The sequence below is a fragment of the Euwallacea fornicatus genome, chromosome 4 (assembly GCF_040115645.1).
Source record: "Euwallacea fornicatus isolate EFF26 chromosome 4, ASM4011564v1, whole genome shotgun sequence".
NCBI lineage: Eukaryota > Metazoa > Arthropoda > Insecta > Coleoptera > Curculionidae > Euwallacea > Euwallacea fornicatus.
Genome location: NC_089544.1, coordinates 2,123,542 through 2,141,416, shown reverse-complemented (window position 1 = coordinate 2,141,416; position 17,875 = coordinate 2,123,542). Strand labels below are relative to the sequence as shown.

At 37.8% G+C, this 17,875-nt stretch overlaps 2 protein-coding genes across 3 annotated transcripts; both read left to right on the top strand.

The window, feature by feature from the left end:
- LOC136350882 (protein takeout-like) lies at nucleotides 1–5,950 on the top strand. The gene is made up of 5 exons (XM_066303019.1): nucleotides 1–234; nucleotides 3,299–3,539; nucleotides 4,342–4,475; nucleotides 4,533–4,682; nucleotides 4,911–5,950. Exons 1-5 carry the CDS (start codon nucleotides 141–143, stop codon nucleotides 5,063–5,065), a joined length of 774 nt encoding a protein of 257 aa, XP_066159116.1. The 5' UTR covers nucleotides 1–140; the 3' UTR covers nucleotides 5,066–5,950.
- Nucleotides 5,951–7,319: 1,369 nt separating this feature from the next.
- On the top strand, nucleotides 7,320–16,146 carry LOC136350865 (MFS-type transporter SLC18B1-like). Of its 2 annotated transcripts, none has more exons than XM_066302997.1 (8): nucleotides 7,320–7,771; nucleotides 13,149–13,318; nucleotides 13,910–14,057; nucleotides 14,352–14,535; nucleotides 14,592–14,898; nucleotides 14,952–15,047; nucleotides 15,100–15,405; nucleotides 15,496–16,146. In XM_066302997.1, the coding sequence occupies exons 1-8, from the start codon at nucleotides 7,664–7,666 to the stop codon at nucleotides 15,698–15,700; spliced, it is 1,524 nt and encodes a 507-aa protein (XP_066159094.1). In that variant the 5' UTR covers nucleotides 7,320–7,663; the 3' UTR covers nucleotides 15,701–16,146. The 2 variants fall into 2 exon arrangements, with proteins under 2 accessions (XP_066159094.1, XP_066159093.1); XM_066302996.1 differs by lacking the exon at nucleotides 7,320–7,771 and adding an exon at nucleotides 10,970–11,415.
- Nucleotides 16,147–17,875: the final 1,729 nt, after the last annotated feature.

The window sequence follows — 17,875 nt, the reverse complement described above, 5'->3', positions numbered from 1 at the left end:
ATGCTTTCTCCAAAGTTCTACCCATAGCATCATGTGCGATATTTCTCCTCCTGTAGGCCGACAGATATCATTCGGGCTGTAGAAGAACTGCAATCTAGTTATTTTAGTTGTGTCGTCTAGACATAGTAATAGAGTGTAAAATGAGAATAGTCTTAGTAGTGTTATTTTCTCTTCAATGTCGAACATTGGCTGAGCACCAGGAAGGCGGCAAGAAGGAACCTGAATTCCAAACGCGTAAGTACTTGACTCCGGTAATTTCCATCATCTCAAATTTAGCAACAAAAGTGAATTTCATTTTTTTTTCTATATTAATTGCTATTATAGTTGCGCAAGCGGCTAAACTCGTTCATTGTATCACGCAAGTATTACTTACATTTTCTCTTTGTAACAAAACATGCACAGGTAGGTACTTTAATTGTTGATTTGACCTAAAAAGACGCGGAGGCGAGGGAAAAGTTATTATTATCGGGGGGATGCAGGGGTGGTAAACGGTCTTTAACAGTATCGTTTACGGAACACTTTGGCGGGCATTTGCACCCCGGAAGGGTTAATTCGTCTTAAAAAAGCTATTAATCGGGGAGCTAGCAGTCCCTCATAGAGAGCAGCTACCAAATCGCAAATTATAAATATGATTTTTAAGGGAAGCTTTGCCACCCAAAGCAGCTTAGTGTGGAGACACTGGGTGATGTTTATTTACTCCGAGTCTTTATTTAATTGTAATAAAATATTTAATTTCTTAATGTTCGTGGGTTGCTCAGGTGTTTACAGTGTACAGGAATTTTGAAAAAGGGACAAAAGTTCTCTTTCGACTAGTCGATTCGGTTGAAAAGCTCGCAAATTGGGCGTGTTGAATGTCTCTAAAGTGTTTTTAATATATTTTAAAAACGTTTAAAATATGTTAAAAATTTAATAAGATTTTGTATGATACTCGCCCGAGGAAAGGCTGCTCCAACCCTCGTAGACCCATTTTCTTCTCATGAATGAAGGGTGGCTTGATTCAATGGTTGCATTACTGAATTTCCACATTATAAAAGTCAATTATTCAATGCACAGCCACGCTCTAATTAATATTTTATTCAGCAATGAATACAGAAAATTGGTCCACCGAGACAATTAGTAGTACGTTTTATTTTCCAAAATTTTCCACTTATAACAACACAGAAATTTAATTAATCGCACTTTCCCATGAAATTAATAACATTTTATATGAAACTCCTGACTAAAACTCGTTTAGTCGCTTGCAGAAGTTGGACCACCCTCCGCTCCTTGTGGCTCCGTAATTCTTCTCGTGAATAAACGGTGGCTGAACTAGTTGTTGTTTAATTAACTAATAAGAGGAGTGAAGTCTTTTCCACGTATTCGGAATCAATTTATTGAAGTCTAACGCAATTTCTCTTCCCACGTAACCTAAGTTATGGATCTCCTTCTTGCCCTAGAGTAGCTCAATGTTCTGCTAAAAGTTGCATAAAACTGCTCATAAACGAACGATGTGCAATAATGCCCCGGTGATATTTGTATTGACCTTTCAAATTTGATTCCATTGTCGAAGAGAGTATACCTCTCAGTATACCAATAGGACTTTTGCAATAGCTCTTAGGAGGATATTTGGAACTGCGCATTACGCCATTTCACGATTTCTTTGGCAATTCCACTGGTATTTCTCTCCACTTGCAGTCAAAGCAAAATCATCTATTACCTTTTTACGTTGTACTGCCGGCGATAAATATCACGTAATACATAAATATACGTAACGCTACACATTATACATAAAACTACGCCTAATTCAATTGGACAATGGGAATCACCGTAAGAAAACGTGTTGTGACACTTTGTAGAGCACTCGTATGATATCTAGGTAAAGAGGTTTCATCTCACTTTCCTCTGTTTCAACTCGACATTGACCCACCGAAGGTTACATGATCGTTATGTAACGCTACATCGTCAGTCGCAAGAAAGTAAGATGGCTCGTAGTGATTTAAGCGAGGAAGTAGTATTTTAACTGTAGGTTGAAGAGATATAGTGCGGGCATGAAATGTTGAAAATAGAGTAGGAACACACAGGAACCATAACTACCTTAAGAGAAGCTTGAATTAGTCAGATTTTTTGCAGTCCACAGGAGACTGCAAGATCCGTTTGGTAATGATTGTCTAGTATTACTGTCGCGCAGAGGTTGGAGCGATTGGCATCTCTCTGACCAAAATATCAGAATGGGGGTGATCACGCGACAAAACAAAAATAAGTACTTCTAAAGTTCGGAAAAAAAATCTCTTATTTCTTCAAAAAATCCTAGAGAAAGTCCGTATACAAGGCGACCTAATTCAAAGTGCAAATATTTAATATATAAATTCTCGAATCTCGAAAGAGTAATAAAGCTTTTCTATTTGTCAGAACGTCGATGGGTGTTCTCCCTCTACAAGTCAGAGCGTCGATGGTGGCATTGAAATGCCAAAATGACGCCCAATCACGACTGTTTCTGCCTGACGCAGGCGCGAAATTGTAAACTTTGCGGCTTCAAGGCTGAAGCAGACGTGGTTTCTGCGCAGCTTTTCGAAGATTTTTGTGTTTGTATGTTAAAATTCCGGCGGAGACTTTTTCACATTTACCCAATTTAATCTTAAGTGGAGCAATTCCAGAAAAAAAAATCAAAAAGAAGAGCTCCGAAATCCAAAGAAGTTTTTACGCAAGAGGGACAATACGTAGCAATCTGCTGAGTACATTACTAGAAACTACTGTAAAGACATTTGCACTTGGATGTGCGACGGCCCTGCAGGCATAAAGGGCCATTAGTCCTCACTGCAGCAATTCTTATTCAGCTTCGAAAGGTCGCTTTAACGTCTAGGCAAAATCCTCCATTAAGAAATGGCATCTCCATCACAACGCGGAAATCAAAATCGACCAATTCAATTTGTGTTACACAAGCGCGTCAATTTACGTAACACACGGGTGAATGAGGACAACACGGTTTCTTGCAGGCAAATTTTACATTGTGCGGTGCTTGTAGCATGTTACGTTTGCTATTTAACATAGATATTTCAGTAGGTCGTGAAACGACCTAAATTTGAAAGAAAGGAGTTTGGTAATCGTCAGGTGATTTCCTAGAAGAACGATTGTTTTAGATCGAATAGGGAAACGTTTGAGTGACCGCATCTGGGTCGTACCATAAAAAAAAGCTGGAGCCTTGTTACCATGAAAACTCATGAACCAGTGGCAATCTTTTGTTTCCACTTTGACAGAAACATTAAGCTTCTATTAACAATTTCCAAACCTACAGATATATTAAAAATTTGTTTCCTTGCAGCTGAGTACATCATTCCCTGCTACAAAGCAGACCCCAATCTCAACAAATGTCTGCAACGGACCTTCAATCATCTCAGACCGTACTTGGTGAACGGACTAACAGACCTTAATGTTCCCAGCATCGATCCATTTAAATTAGAGAAGATAATAATCGAAAATGGACAAGGGCCCTTAAAAGTCAAAGCATCATTTTATAATGTTACAGCCAATGGAGCCCAGAATTACACTGTGGAAAAAATTGAGTAAGTTTTCTGAGAGAGGTTCAGGAGGGTGCATTCCATTACTATAAATTTAGCTTTCAAAGGTTTTTAACAGATCCACTTACCACCTGCCGTCAATTTGACGGGGACATAAAGCTCTGGTTGTTTCGATAATAACGGCTTCCCATTGGTCTGTGGCTCCGTTTTTAATGGAAACGATGCTTTTGCCGACGCTACCATCACTTCAAATGTTATATTGAATCTTAGCGTAGTTTCTTGAAAATATGGCGAACGCTCTTTTTATCTACATTCACCATCCCAACGTTTCTATCAAGATATTTACAATTTTTTTAAACACATTTGACTGTTTTCGTGCGAAAAGCGAGCATTGCAATATTTTAAGTTATTTTAAACCCAAAAATAGTGCCCATTAGGTTCACAGTAAGAGAAGATTGTTAATTTAGGAGAATACTTGCCGCAATCGCTACAGTTTTTCTAACTACAGATCTCCTATTAGAGCCCGAGTTGCTTAGCAACAATATTACAGTATCGGGTATAGTAATACTCGATTTACCGGCCGCGAATCGGCGCAGGGCCCACAAATCTGCCTGGGCAGTATGAAATATTTATGGAGACAAAAAATGAGACAGGGTAGAATTATCTGGAGATTCATTTTTCCGCGCTTAAAGAACACTTAAGGAAATCTTTGTAGGACGGCAAAGCAAGGAGTGACGCTGTTTTAAATAGGAGCTCCTAAGAGCTTAGCGTTATGCTTGCGAAGCACCTGTGTATAATTAGCGGTTGTGGTCTAATAAGCTGCTCTACACTTAATCTTATCTTTTAGAGCAAATGTCGATAACTACGTAATAGAAATCGGATTCAAATTTCCAAGAATGGACATAAGAGGAAAATACGACGTGAATGGAAATGTTCTTCTCTTCCCCGTACGCTCGAAGGGCGACTTTTGGGCTATATTTCGTAAGTCCTTCAGCCAATGGAATCGATAACAAATAACATCGTGGCTTTCTCTTTTAGTGGATATTGATGCTGCAGCTAAGATTTTCGGAACGGAATTCGTAAAAGACAATGTCAGATATATGAAAATAGATAAGATGTTGGTGGATTTCAAACTGAAGAAAAGCAGATTTAGGATCAGGGATATAATCAACCATGGCAACGTAATAGGTAAGGAGAACCATCGCAGATGAATAGTATCAGTGCAAACAATCATTTCGAGGACATTAAAAATGGTTTTTGTTCGACTATCGAAAATCCTAAATCAACAATACCATGTTGGGTCACAAAGCAAATTGGATATAACCGATAGACATGGATTGTGCATCAAAAACAAATCATCATTATATGAATAATTTCTCTATCGCAGGTGATAAGATCCTTCATGACTATTTTTAGGTGAAGCCATGAATAACTTCCTTAACACAAATTCAGAAGAAATTATCAACGAAATGAAGCCGGCAGCTAGACTGTCCTTAGCTAGACATTTTAAGAGCTTCCTCAACAGTGCTTTCGTACAATTACCATTAAAAGTGTGGCTACCTGATGCTTAAAGTTAAGAATTTTAGATTATAAGGCTATAGATTGTCCAAAGATCCGCATTACTATCCACCGGGGTAGTGCACTTTATTGAGTCTTTTTGGCTTGCTTAAAATTTCTTTTGTGAAGTTGATATGAGCTGCAGAACAGCTGAGCTTTTAGACTTTCAATACGAAGAAAATAACTATTTATATGCAGTCGCCTTAATAATCGAAATATCATTTCTTAGAACACTTTCATTGGAGGCGCTTTAGTCATCTGAAGCTACACATACTATCAACTAGGTAGTGAATTGTTCTAGCTCTTTAAATGAGCTCAGATCATGACTCATCAAGCAAACATACACCCCTTTTTATCCTATGCAAAAATTACAATTAATTGTAAAATCATCTGGACAAGGCCGCTTGAACAGGCAATCGTATCAGCGGAATCAAGTTCGAACGTCATAAGTTTCAAAAATTATTTAAAAAACCTGCATTCGTATTAAAAAACAGTTTGGTAAAGGTGATGATTGAAGTTATAACTACACCATTTTGTATTTAATTGACATCTAGTCAAATAAGATTGAAAAAAGCTTTTGCAAAAGTTGTTTTTCGTGGATATCTCAGAAATCATCCCAAATTAATTCTCAAAATGACATTGTGCTGACTGTCTAGTTTCGCACCTTCACCACAATTCAATCGGCCTTGTATCCCTTACGGTGTCCGAGTTTGCAATGGGGAGTTGCGAAATGGAATCACCCTGTAAAATCGAGCTTAACTAATAAAATTCTGATTTTTTAAATTTCAGGTGAGGGAAACATTTCTGAATACTCGGTCTTATAAAAAAAATATTGTAGGAAAGATTTTCGCCAGATACTTGACAGGATGGCGAACATTAGACGTTTAAATAGTATTATTGAAATATCTGTGTTTTGAAATTAAGGAAATAAATGTATTTTTTTAATGAGTTTTAATGTATTTTCGCCCGGGCTGAGTATTAATATGTTGCTTTATAGCACACAAAATTATTCATTAATAAACCCCTTTTATATGTGACTCGTCTCTCTGCTAGGAACACACTTCCCATGATTGTTTGACGGGCTGTCAAATCCTTTACAGTCTCGTATCAACATGTCAGTTGAAAAGGTCATTACATTAAAGCGTCAGTTAACTGTCAACGAGTGGTTTTAGGTTCTTTGTGCCAGATTCTCAGGCTCGTCCTCGCCCTGGAAGCAATTTCAAATCTGTAGATGTAAAACTGTGAAATGTATTGTTCATTGTCAGAATTTACAGAATTGAAAATTATTTTACTCCTTATAGAATGAAAAGAAATAATTTTTATGTGAGGTAAGTTTAGTTGAATCTGTCCGTTCCTTAACAAGTAGCACGGAAAACAAATATTCTTGACAGGATGGTGGAGAAATGGTTCTATATATTTTCCGTTAAGATTTTCGAGCTTATCAAAGCTAAATATGCCGATGTTTTTTCCATATGTTACGAAATATATCATTACCTCTACATAGTTACAGTTTTTGCCAAAAGAAGTTTAGGTAATCCAATTTGGAAAATATTTTGTATATATACGGACAAAATTTTAAGTCGGTTATGTAACGTACACGTATACGTTTCTTTCAATAGAGGGCAATATTAATATTATTATTATTATTGAATAAAATGTTATACACGAGTTAAAACATATTTTCGAAAGTCTTCATTATTTCTGGGTTTTTACAAGTTTATCAAAGAACGCAACATGGTCGCAAGAGCAAACAGGACATATTGTGTGTAAAAATCATACAAACTGTAAAAATGTATAGATAAAATTATTATCAAATTGATTAAAATTGTTTATGAAATTCGTGTAATGCGTGCAGCATGTGACTACGAATAATACAGTCTTGCGGCTAGAGCATCAAATGGAGTCCCGAGCTTTATCTCGGGACCATCTAACGTTGGGCCAATGCTAAAGTCGAATTTGTTTGTTGTTTCTTTCATCCGTTCCTATTATTATTATCTGAATCGCTCTTTTTTGTCTTTCCTTATCAAATATTTTTGTGGCTTTAATTATAACGCACAATGGAGAAATTAGAGCCTAACGACTGCCTATTTAAATTCCTTAATTTCTTCCGGTAACCCGACGAAAACATCTCGGTTCTCGGTAGAAACGTAATTTATCAAAGCCTGAAATAAACGTTTAAATGTCGCCATATCATCAAACCTTTGCCCCTGAGACACATAGCACTCCTTCCAAGTCTCGTCAATGCCATTATTCAAAAATATCATTTCTCAACCAATAAGTAATAATCAATGTAGAGCAGGCTTCACGAGATGTTACAACGTCTCTTCTAAAATTTTAGTATTGTTTGTGCACTGTGCTTTTCCAGAATCAGGATGAATTACGTTGCTTTATACTCACACACACCAGATTTATCAAGAACATTATTTTGACTCGAGATGTGGTCAGCATGGTAGTGAGAAAATATTTGTTCATTAATTATTTGATACACATGAAGCTATCATATTTTTACGCGTATCTGTCGCTGTGAACAGAATAAGGTGCTCACTAGTAGAGAATTTGCACCAAATTTCGGAAACACCTGGAGTATTGTTAATTTATAGTGGACAGTGATCATGATGGGTTTTTCGAAAAGACAATGGTTGACCTTAGTCGTTATTGGAATTGCAGATTTCTGCAATGCTATTTGCGTGTCGCTGCAGGCCCCTTTTTATCCCCAAGAGGTGAGTATTTTTCAGTTGGAAGGTATATACGCAATGTTACACCCTGTATATCCCTCGCTACTCCTGATGCGAACTACAAATCCTCTCTCAACTCGGTTTAAAAAAATCTACGGTTTTTATACAGGATGTCCACAAATGCATTTGCTAAACTTTAGAGAGTGATTTTTCAGTGAAAACAGAAAAATAAACTATGCGAACGTAGGCGAGAAAACATAATTTTCACTCTTTGTTATACAGGGTGAGTTTTTATAGTGAAGGAATCTCGGAAACTAGTAGGGTCGGGAAGCCGTTTAAAAGTGGAAAGACTTTCAGCTCTAGGGGACTAATTTAAAGCCACTTTTGGTTTTTGAAAAAGCGTGGAGTTTACTGAATATTTAGCAAAAACCACATTTTATTAATTTCTTTTAACCGATCTAGCCGTGCAATTATTGGTTCTGGAGAAATTATTTAAACACGAACAATGTAGATAGTTTTTCCCCGAAAAGGATAGAGCTACCACCTTTATTCTGACACCCGTGATTTTTGAAACATTACATAATTTACTATTTTTTAATTTATGTTTTAATTTAAATTTTAATTAATATTTTGACAAAAATGACAAAATAAACTTCGTTTTTATGGAAAGCATAGTAGAAGGTAGTTTTAAAAAAGTACATGTTTTTTATCGTTAAAATGACACAAATAACCAGAAAGTTAATTCTCAAAATGGCGGCTGACAGTCTTTTTTTTCGGCCCGATATTGCAACTTTAAGACAGTTGGCCGTGAGATCGTACATATTGATTTATTACATGTTTGACATTGACGGCTCGCATCATTTACGTCAAAGAGTTTACGTTTTTCAGTTTATTTTTTAAGTTTTTCGACACTTATGGGTCGGTCACTCGCACGGCCTCCTCGATCGCCAGATCTTTCTGTTTTGGATTTATTTTTATGGGGAACAATAAAAACGAAATTTACAGAAAAAAAATATGAATCAGTAGAAGCTGTTAGAGAAGCGGTCGAGGAAGCTCTCGATATTATCGATGGGCGTTGAATGTGAAAACCTCCAATTTTAGTATTGAAGCGATGCAACACCTGTGAAAATAACAATGGAAGGATTTTTAACCATCAGTATTATTATTTATTAATTAGGGAATTAATAAATAAAATATATAATAATTTAAAAAAAGTCAATTCAGACCATCAACTCCCTGACTACAGTCTTGTTATTGCGTCATTGCGCGTGTCAGAAATTGAAGCTACAGATGTCAGTTGTGGAGCTACGAAATCATTCACGAAGTCAAAATCATGCCTTAATCGAACATCATACATTAATCCAGATCGTTAATGGACGAGTTTCTATATAAAAATTTGCCCGTGGAAACACGGCTCGTTTTCTCCATGTTTGATATACAGACTGTTCCTTAATGATGTGTGGATTTCAAGGTGGGTTTCTATATGACAAAATAATGATAGTTTGTAATGTAAATTATGTTCCAAAATGCTCCGTTGCGAAAATAGCGGGCTGCAAAGTTTTAGGGAAAAAGTGGAACTTAATGAATATTTCCGAAACCGTTCGAGATATTTTAATGAAATTTGGTATTTAAAGACAGTTTATAAAGGGGCCTTAATTGCAATTAAAATATGCGGTTCAATGCAAATTTATTCAAAATTATTCTAATACGACAAATATAATAATAGAAAATTTGACTCGTTATGGATTAACATTGTAACGAAATATGAATTAGAACTCACAAGAAACAAAAACGAGTTTTACAACAAGTGTCGAAAATGACCCCCTTCACACAATATGCATGTTTACGATATGCCCATTAATGCTGTAAAAGGACGAAATGGAGAATAGATGTAGCATGTCAGAGAATACGAAATACTCTGGAAATATTGGAAACAGTGCACAAGTCGATGAGAACAAGGGCAGAAGCCTGCATGTCAAGTGAAGAGGGTCATTTTCAACATTTCTTCTAAAAATTGTGTTTTTTTTGTTTCTTGTTAGTTATAGTTCATATTTCATTACCATGTCAATCCATGTGTTAAATTTTCTATTGTTTTATTTGTTGTATTAAAATAGTTTTGAATAACATTGCAGTGAAGTGTATATTTTTATTGCAACTAAGGCCCTCTTAGAAACTGAGTCTGCATAACAAATTTCATTGAAATATCTTTAACGGTTTCGGAAACATTCATTAATTCACATTTTTTTCCCTAAAAATTTGCAGTCCTGTAATGTCGAAACGGAGCTTTTCGGAAACATAGTTTATGTGACAAACTAGCATTATCATCTCATGTAGAATCCCACCTTAAAATATCCGCACATCACCAAGGAACACCCTGTACATAATAAAATAAGTATATTTGTGCCATATCTCAAAAGCGACAGCTGTCGCGAGAAATAGTCAAAATCCGATATAAATTAAAGCTTCGTTGAGAATTTTTCAAATCGAGGAATTATCAAACGTGCACGAGTTTTCGAAATGAATTTTTCCAACGAGAAAAAACGAGGTATCGGCGAGTCTTCATTTGAAAGTGGCTTAAACGCTGTTCGAGTTGCAGGTCAAAATTTTAAACAGCTTTTTTGATCACCCTGCATTGTGTGCATTGAGAAGCTTGATGGTTTCGGACAATATCGTTCCTCCATCGATAAGGTCAGCAAACAGCATAAATCATATTTAAATATCAGGCAATAAACGAGCTCGAAGCTGGTCTATTAAAAAACGAATTTCGTAAACTAGTTTCATAAAGCAGCTCATTGTCGCACCGGTCCGAGTTTGCAAGTCGAGCGGCGAAGTAACGAGCGTTGCAGCGGACGCGAGCCTCGCGGGTCGCGAATCTCGTACTATTTTTTTTCCTCTTGAGCGGCAAAAAACAGGTTTAATGAACGAAGTCTCAGAGGGGCTTTTGGTGAGCGTGGTCTTGCCAAGGTCGGGTATTAAAAAAACAAAAAATCATTACCACCGTTGATGATCCAAGTTTCCTCAATTTGTCCAGGGTTTCACTGCTTTCACAATTTTTTTATCGCTGTTTCGTCTCGTCAAAATACAATTAAAATCCAAAAATTTGCTTGTTGATTGTTCCTACTATCTTGTCTAAACTTAATTACTAAATATTTACGCGTGTTGATAAAGTAAGGACCTTTGGATGCGTATTTTAATAACCTTTCAAACTAGTGCTGGTAAACTTCCTGTAGTTCCAATTATTTTTGTATCCTCTGTGATGTCTGTGAAATGAGATTATCTTGAGTTTTTGTTAATACTTAACATTATTGCGCAGTAAAACAATTTTTAAAAAAATTTTCATTTCGCGATTCGATAAATTCTGAAAATGGAAGTAAGGAAATATCTATACCTAAACTACTTAATTTTGATGGAGCTGTCGTACTTCTATGCAAAGAATTTCTGAAGAAAAAACCAAAAGGCACAATGATTGGAGGTTCAAAGGACGAATAAAGCGTTGGCGTCTCTAGCTAGTTTGAAATAATTTGTGAGATCCACAGAGCAAATTGAGTTTTTGTTGAGTTAGTGACAAAATGGGGAAGTTTTTTATGAAATTGACCAAAGGGCAAGTTCTGACTTTGCTGGTTGCGGGGACTGCGAACTTTTGTAGTGGATTGGTTTGCTCGTTACAGGCCCCTTTTTATCCTGCAGTGGTATGTATGATTTTCCTCGAAAAACAAAATTTTTGTCCGCGTATAAGCCACAAATAAACAAATATGTCGTGTCCTCAACAGTTTTTCGCCATTTTTCAACTGGATTACTTCATTAAATTTGTGCTTCGTGTTTAGTCCTTAGAACTGTAACTATGCGGCCGAGACCCAACTCCCCAAAGCCTTTGTAGCACACGTTTCCCACTTATGATAAATCCATCCTCCAAGTAAGCAATTGTCGTGCAGTATTATAAAACTGTTAAAAAAAGAGAATAATATTATTTATTTTTTGTCCATTTCTACCGATAGCTTGTTCGCTGACAAATTTAAAACAAGTCCAGCTTCGACGATAAATCTGTATAGACAGATTAAAATGCGTGAATAAAAACACATTTAATTGCTTTAAGTTCAAGTTAAAGTCAATTCAAACTACATATTTATCATAAATAACACTCCGAATTAGAGTAAATTAAACAATAATTAATGAACTATTCTTTCCTCACTTAAAAAATCTAACGAAAATGGAGCCTGTTAAGCACTGGAGATGGACACCGTTCACTGCATCAGACGAAATGTACTGGGTGTTTTATGAACATACCGGCAAACTTTCCGCGGATGCGAATCGCATAAAAACCTATGTTTAGATCCCATAAAGTGAGATCTGGAGTCACTGCATTTCTAAGATACAGTGTGTTTAATTTTTTATTAATTTTTTTTTAATATTTCAAAAATTGCCTGAGATGAGGACAACGTATCAGAGACACGCCTTGGCGGGATAAATGCGCATGTTCAGGACCAAACAGAATATTTTCACCTTCACCACTGGCGTCCGTGCGCCGACCGAACGTTTCTACATGGCTAAATGGGTTAAAATTTAACGCAACCAATCTTGGAGAGATGAGTATTATCTTGTCATGAGGGGTGTTTTATGCATGTTTGTTTTCGTGTCTTCTAACTCTGCTAAAAGAAAATTAAATTAATTTCTCCCCCCCCCAAAAAAAACGTACTGGGAAACCTATACCAGTTTTTCGTTAGGCACAGGAGCGAGATATTATTTTTTACCTTGCAAATGGCTACTTGAGCAACGAAACACTAAGAAGCTTTTCTGAGTAAGATCTGACGGAGCATCTGAAAATATATATTGGTATTAAAAAAAAAAAATTTCATTAGAAACATTCCATTGAATGGTCGCGCGTGCGCCGCTGGTGCAGGTGGAAATATTCCGTCTACTCCAGGAGATGCACATTTATCCCGCCAGAAAGTGTCCCTAATTCCATGTCTTTATTCTAGACCGTTTTTGAAATATTTTGGAAAAATTGACAAAAAAACACTCTGTGTTTTGGAAAGGAAGCGATTTGGAACTTGGCTTTGTTCGATTTAAATATTTATTTCTATGAGCTCTACATCCCCGGAAAGTTTATCGCTATGTTTATGAAACACCCTGTATAATTTGTGTTAATGATTAAATTATTAACACAAATGATCTAATAAATATTTATTCAATGTAATGAATCTTTATTAAGTAATTTGTGTTAAATTTACAATTACTAAAGATTATTCATAATGAATTACTTGTTCAAAATTCAATACGGTTTCAAATGCCTCACAGATTTCCCCCCGTTCCTCCCCCACCCCCAAATTTTCGTACTTTTATCCCTTTTTTTACTTGTACAAACTCGAGCCGATTTCTATTCCCAACTTTCCCTATTTCCTAACTCGAGATAAATCGGTTTTAGGCTGAAAAAAAAGGATGTACAGCCACGGAATATGGTTTAGTGTTCGGTATCTTTGAGTTCGTAGTTTTCATCGTGAGTCCCCTCTACGGACAACATCTCAACAAAATAGGTCCAAAGTACACCTTCAATGGAGGAATCTACACGACAGGAATCTGCGCCATTTTATTTGGGTAAGAGACTTCCGTTTGCAATTTACCATACGACATATTTAATTGATCTTTCCAAACATGATGGAGTCATCACACATCCGCTCGTGGAAATACTGTTGCACCTCACACGTGCCTTTACCGCACGCGATCGCTGACCGAGGTTCGCTTCGCGTTGTTCGGTAACGTTACCTAACAATGTACAACACGTGCCATTCTACAGCACGCTGAGTGCAGTTGACCGAACGACGCGAGGCGGAGTTAAAGTGAAAGTGTCGCACATGTTAGGTACAATATTTTTCTGAGCGTCTGTCTCGTCTTCAGTTGGTCTAATAGAATATTTCGTGTAGTAAAGCCGTTATTCTCAAAGGTACACTAAGAAGCATGTAAATGCTCACGGCTTAATGTTCCTAACGAAGATTTTTAACACTGGTACATGTTACTTTGCAAAGGGTAAAAACTTTTAGCGCATGCGTGTGGTAAACTGCATGCTCGTAGGAAAAAAAATATCGCACGAAAAAGAAAGTGACATGTGTCAATGTCAAAGATATTACGTCGACATGTACAAATGAAACGTCCCGTATACCAGTTTTTTTGACAAAAACCGTATTCCAGCTTTCTAGACAAAGTCGAAGAACGATTGTCTTTCATAATTTTAAGTTTTGTGATAAGAATTGTTGAGGCCATGGGAAACGCCGCATTTCTGACAGCCAGCTTCGCGATCATAGCCAAAGAGTTCCCGGATAAAGTTGCCACAACATTCGTAAGTAGAGCTATTTTCGTATGATTAATTATAATTATAATTAATGCCCCAATTACAACTATAATTTTATCTTTAATTACAATTATAATTTCATCTTTAATTATAATTAAAATTCAATTTAAATTATAATTACACTTGTAATTAATTACGATTTATTTTTACGGTTAAGGAATTAATTAATTATGCGTTTCACCCATGTTCAGGAGCTACCTTCTGTATCCTGTGCACTATTAAGAGTTCTACATGATAAATATCATGAAACTTCCCAACAACAATAATAGTTCAAAATTTCAGGCCTCCTTGGAGACGTTCTTCGGTTTAGGGCTAATCGTGGGTCCTACAGTAGGCGGAGCTCTATTCCAGTTAGGAGGTTACACGCTGCCTTTCGCAGTAATGGGTTCTATGCTCTTCGCCTCTGCCATCCTCACCGCTTTCGTGCTGCCCAAACACGATGCAGGTACCGACAAGGAAAAGGGACGTAAGTACCACCGTCGCATCTTCCTTTTCGCCGTTAAAACGTTTAATTTGTTCCAGCTTCTGTATTTAAAATCTTGAAGATACCGGGAGTTCTCTTGGCCACTGCCAGTATTATCGTGACAAGTACTTCCATAAGCTTCTTGCAGGCGACCCTGGAGCCCCATCTACGGCTGTTCAAATTATCACCGGTGATCTTAGGCTTAATGTTCGTAATCAACGGGGGAGTATATGCCGTGACCACCCCCTTGTGGGGCTGGATTTGCGACAATTTGGGCATCCCCAAAGTTGTCACTGCCATCGGGTCGCTTTTGGTCGCTGCTGGGTTCTGTTTGATCGGGCCGGCACCTTTTATACCACTGCCCACGTAAGCGTCTTTATCCCAACAAGGAATATTTGTGTCCTTACCCATCAATTTAGGATATTTTGGATCACAATAATTGGCCTGGTCCTCCACGGATTAGGAATGGGAGCACAGCTTGTGGCCTCGTTCGGTGACGCCCTTAAGACTGCAGTGTAAGTACCATACGAAGGATATTTAAATCTTAGAAAATCGGACCACCTATAGGCTCTACGGGTTCCCCAACGACTTGGAAACTTACGCTCTAGTGTCGGGCCTCTGGACAAGCTCTTTTGCGCTGGGGGCTTTCATCGGACCCTCCATAGCCGGAATCTTATACGATACAGTCGGCTTTAGGAACGCTTCAATGTTCATTGTTGCCATTCATCTCATGGTAGGGGTGATCACGATAGTATTCATATGGGTGTTCAGACAACCTTCGGCTTACATTGAACTGAAAGACGATAAACTGTCCAATGGTGACTTGGAGCACAGTCAACGATCCCTTTCGCAGAGCGTAGATAATTTAAGAAGGTATGATAGATTGACTCGCGCCAGCTTTTTGGTTTAAGTAGTGCTCAGCATTAGATTAATATTGAGAGATGTACAGAGTCGTTTTTTCAGTCTTGCATCAATTGGGAATGGAATATCGATCGAGAAGAGCAGGCCTCCAGCCATGAACAGCTTGATCGCGTGCAACAGCTACAAGAGTCAGGCCTGGCCTGAAAGGGAATCCATAAACTTACTACTGGGGAACTACAGCCAGAGCTACGGGGCATTGAATGGTCGGAATAACTCAACCACTGCATACCTTGAAGGAGTGGCATAATACCTTGATTTAGAAGATGTAGGGTCGTACTATTGCTGATCAGGAAAATTTCAGTAGAACTTTCAAGTATATTTAAATTGAAGTCGAAGAGTTTTAGCATGAAATCCAGGGGATGGAACGCGTATCAGCTTCCTTTGAATTTTTCATAGGTTTCCATTTCACTGGCCGTGGGAATGTGTCCCTCACAATTAAATATCATCCATATTGTGATGAAACGAGTATTTCGCCATTTGCGTAAGTTTTGATCAGTAGTACGAGTCAGTGAGGTGAGATTTGTTTTATACTTTTAATTCTTAGCATAATAGCAATAAAAATTGCATATTTTAGTGTTTTTTAATGATAATTTATCTTAATTTATATTAATATAATCCCAAAGAAACTATATTAAAATAATTAGCCGAAGTTATGTAAGTGTCCTTTCGAGAGAATATATTATATAGTTACTACATGCGGAGTTTTTATTGGCTTAAGTTCGATCGGTCCCCTCCTGGAGAAGCGCCCTCCTCCGGGTCACCGTGGGTGGTAGACGGGAAGCTAAGCAAACTACTCTCCGGAAAAGGGCGTACGAGGGGCAGTGAACCGAGAGATTGATCCTTGGCTTAGACCTATACGAGGTTGTTCGCCCACCAACCGATACGTTGTGCAAACATGAGCACCCGAACTTCTATCTAATCTAGGCACTCAGCGGACTCGGTAGCCTCAAGAACTACCCTCACAGAATACGGAATTCCGGGATCTGCGGATTCGTCGATACCTCAAAACCCAACATTTTGCAATTTCCGTTATTTAAAAAACGGCGAAGCAGATTAAAAATAATACTTGGACTACCTAACTCCAACGTACCTCATCAACGGAAGACGCGACAAAGTGGGACAGTTGCAGCAATGCCATGTCTGCGATGGTTAAAGAAAAGGGTCGCATGAGGGGCGCCACTCAGGAGGAACAACAATCTTCGGGCATAACAGCAATTGACAGCCCCAGGCCCCGCGACACTGACGATTTATCCCCTGGGGACAGTTCCGGGTCGCTGCAGACTGCAGCAAATCCGAGATTTTTTAGTGGATGGGCGCCCCAGCGAATTCGAATTTGAATTATTGGCAAAAAGAGTTTAGTTTATAGATTTTTCGTAAAATCTGACTTCCTAATACCGACTTTCTCTCCTTGTAAATTCGCCTTCAAACACTCTCATATTTAATCATCAACGTTTACGTACGTCTCCTTTTCTGAAAACATTTAATTTAGCTGCACTTTTCCTTTCGTGTTTAGTGCCCATTAGATTCTAAAAGAGCAGCAAATTACAATGATCCCCGTAAGATCTGCAAGGAAATGGTGCTCAACGTTTCAGCTGTTAGGTATTATCACACGAGTGCAAGAACATCATTACAACTGCATGCTTCCGTGCCTTTAAGTTATATTACGTAATTGTTCTTCCTTTCTGGGTGCGATAATTCGTGGTTTAATACCTGATGGTGGTTACTGATTTGATTTAATGGAATGCGACACATGGATGTGTGCGAGGAGCATATGAAAGGAATAGCGTGTGGGACGCTTCCTTCCTTTGCCAATATGAGAAAATAGACGGAACGGAACCTCGTCTATATTCGAAATTTTGAAACAGTGTTTTAGTGAAATCACGATCTGAAGATTTCCCGGAAGAATGGTAGTAGTAGTAGCAAAGAAGACTTTTTCATCGGCCTCGTGCTCGCACATAGTTGCATTAATTCCAAATCCGTTCAGCTCCTTGACGACTCATCTGACCCTCTTCCTACCCATCAATGAAGCTTCAAGCTATTAAGACTTTACTCTGAACTGGGTATAACATCTAGAGTCACAAATTCATAAAGCGAAATGGAGCTGGGCAAGAGATCTGGAGTTGAAGATTCGAAAACAACTTAGAAATTGGTATGACATCTAGAGTCCAAAATTCTTTTAAAAAAAGCTAAAGATGCGCATGACATTTGGACCCGAATATTCGGGAAAAATTTCGAACTTGGTGTGACATCTGGAGTCAAAAGTTCTTGAAACAAAATGGAGTTGCGTATGACATCTGAAGTCGAAGTTTCAGGAGCAACTTCGAACTCGATGTGACATCTAAAGTCAAAGATTCGGGAACAGCTTAAGACTGGACTGACCTCTAGAGTAAAAGATTCTGGAACAACTTGGGGCTGAAGGGAC

What these genes read in the sequence shown, in the direction of transcription:
- LOC136350882 (XM_066303019.1), top strand. Translation starts at nt 141, where the DNA reads ATGAGAATAGTCTTAGTAGTGTTATTTTCTCTTCAATGTCGAACATTG. An exon ending in GGAACCTGAATTCCAAACGC is followed by an intron (nt 235 to 3,298) that starts GTAAGTACTTGA and finishes GTTTCCTTGCAG; the next exon opens with CTGAGTACATCATTCCCTGC. An exon ending in TACACTGTGGAAAAAATTGA is followed by an intron (nt 3,540 to 4,341) that starts GTAAGTTTTCTG and finishes CTTATCTTTTAG; the next exon opens with AGCAAATGTCGATAACTACG.
- LOC136350865 (XM_066302996.1), top strand. Translation starts at nt 11,296, where the DNA reads ATGGGGAAGTTTTTTATGAAATTGACCAAAGGGCAAGTTCTGACTTTG. An exon ending in ATAAAGTTGCCACAACATTC is followed by an intron (nt 14,058 to 14,351) that starts GTAAGTAGAGCT and finishes TCAAAATTTCAG; the next exon opens with GCCTCCTTGGAGACGTTCTT. An exon ending in CCTTTTATACCACTGCCCAC is followed by an intron (nt 14,899 to 14,951) that starts GTAAGCGTCTTT and finishes CCATCAATTTAG; the next exon opens with GATATTTTGGATCACAATAA.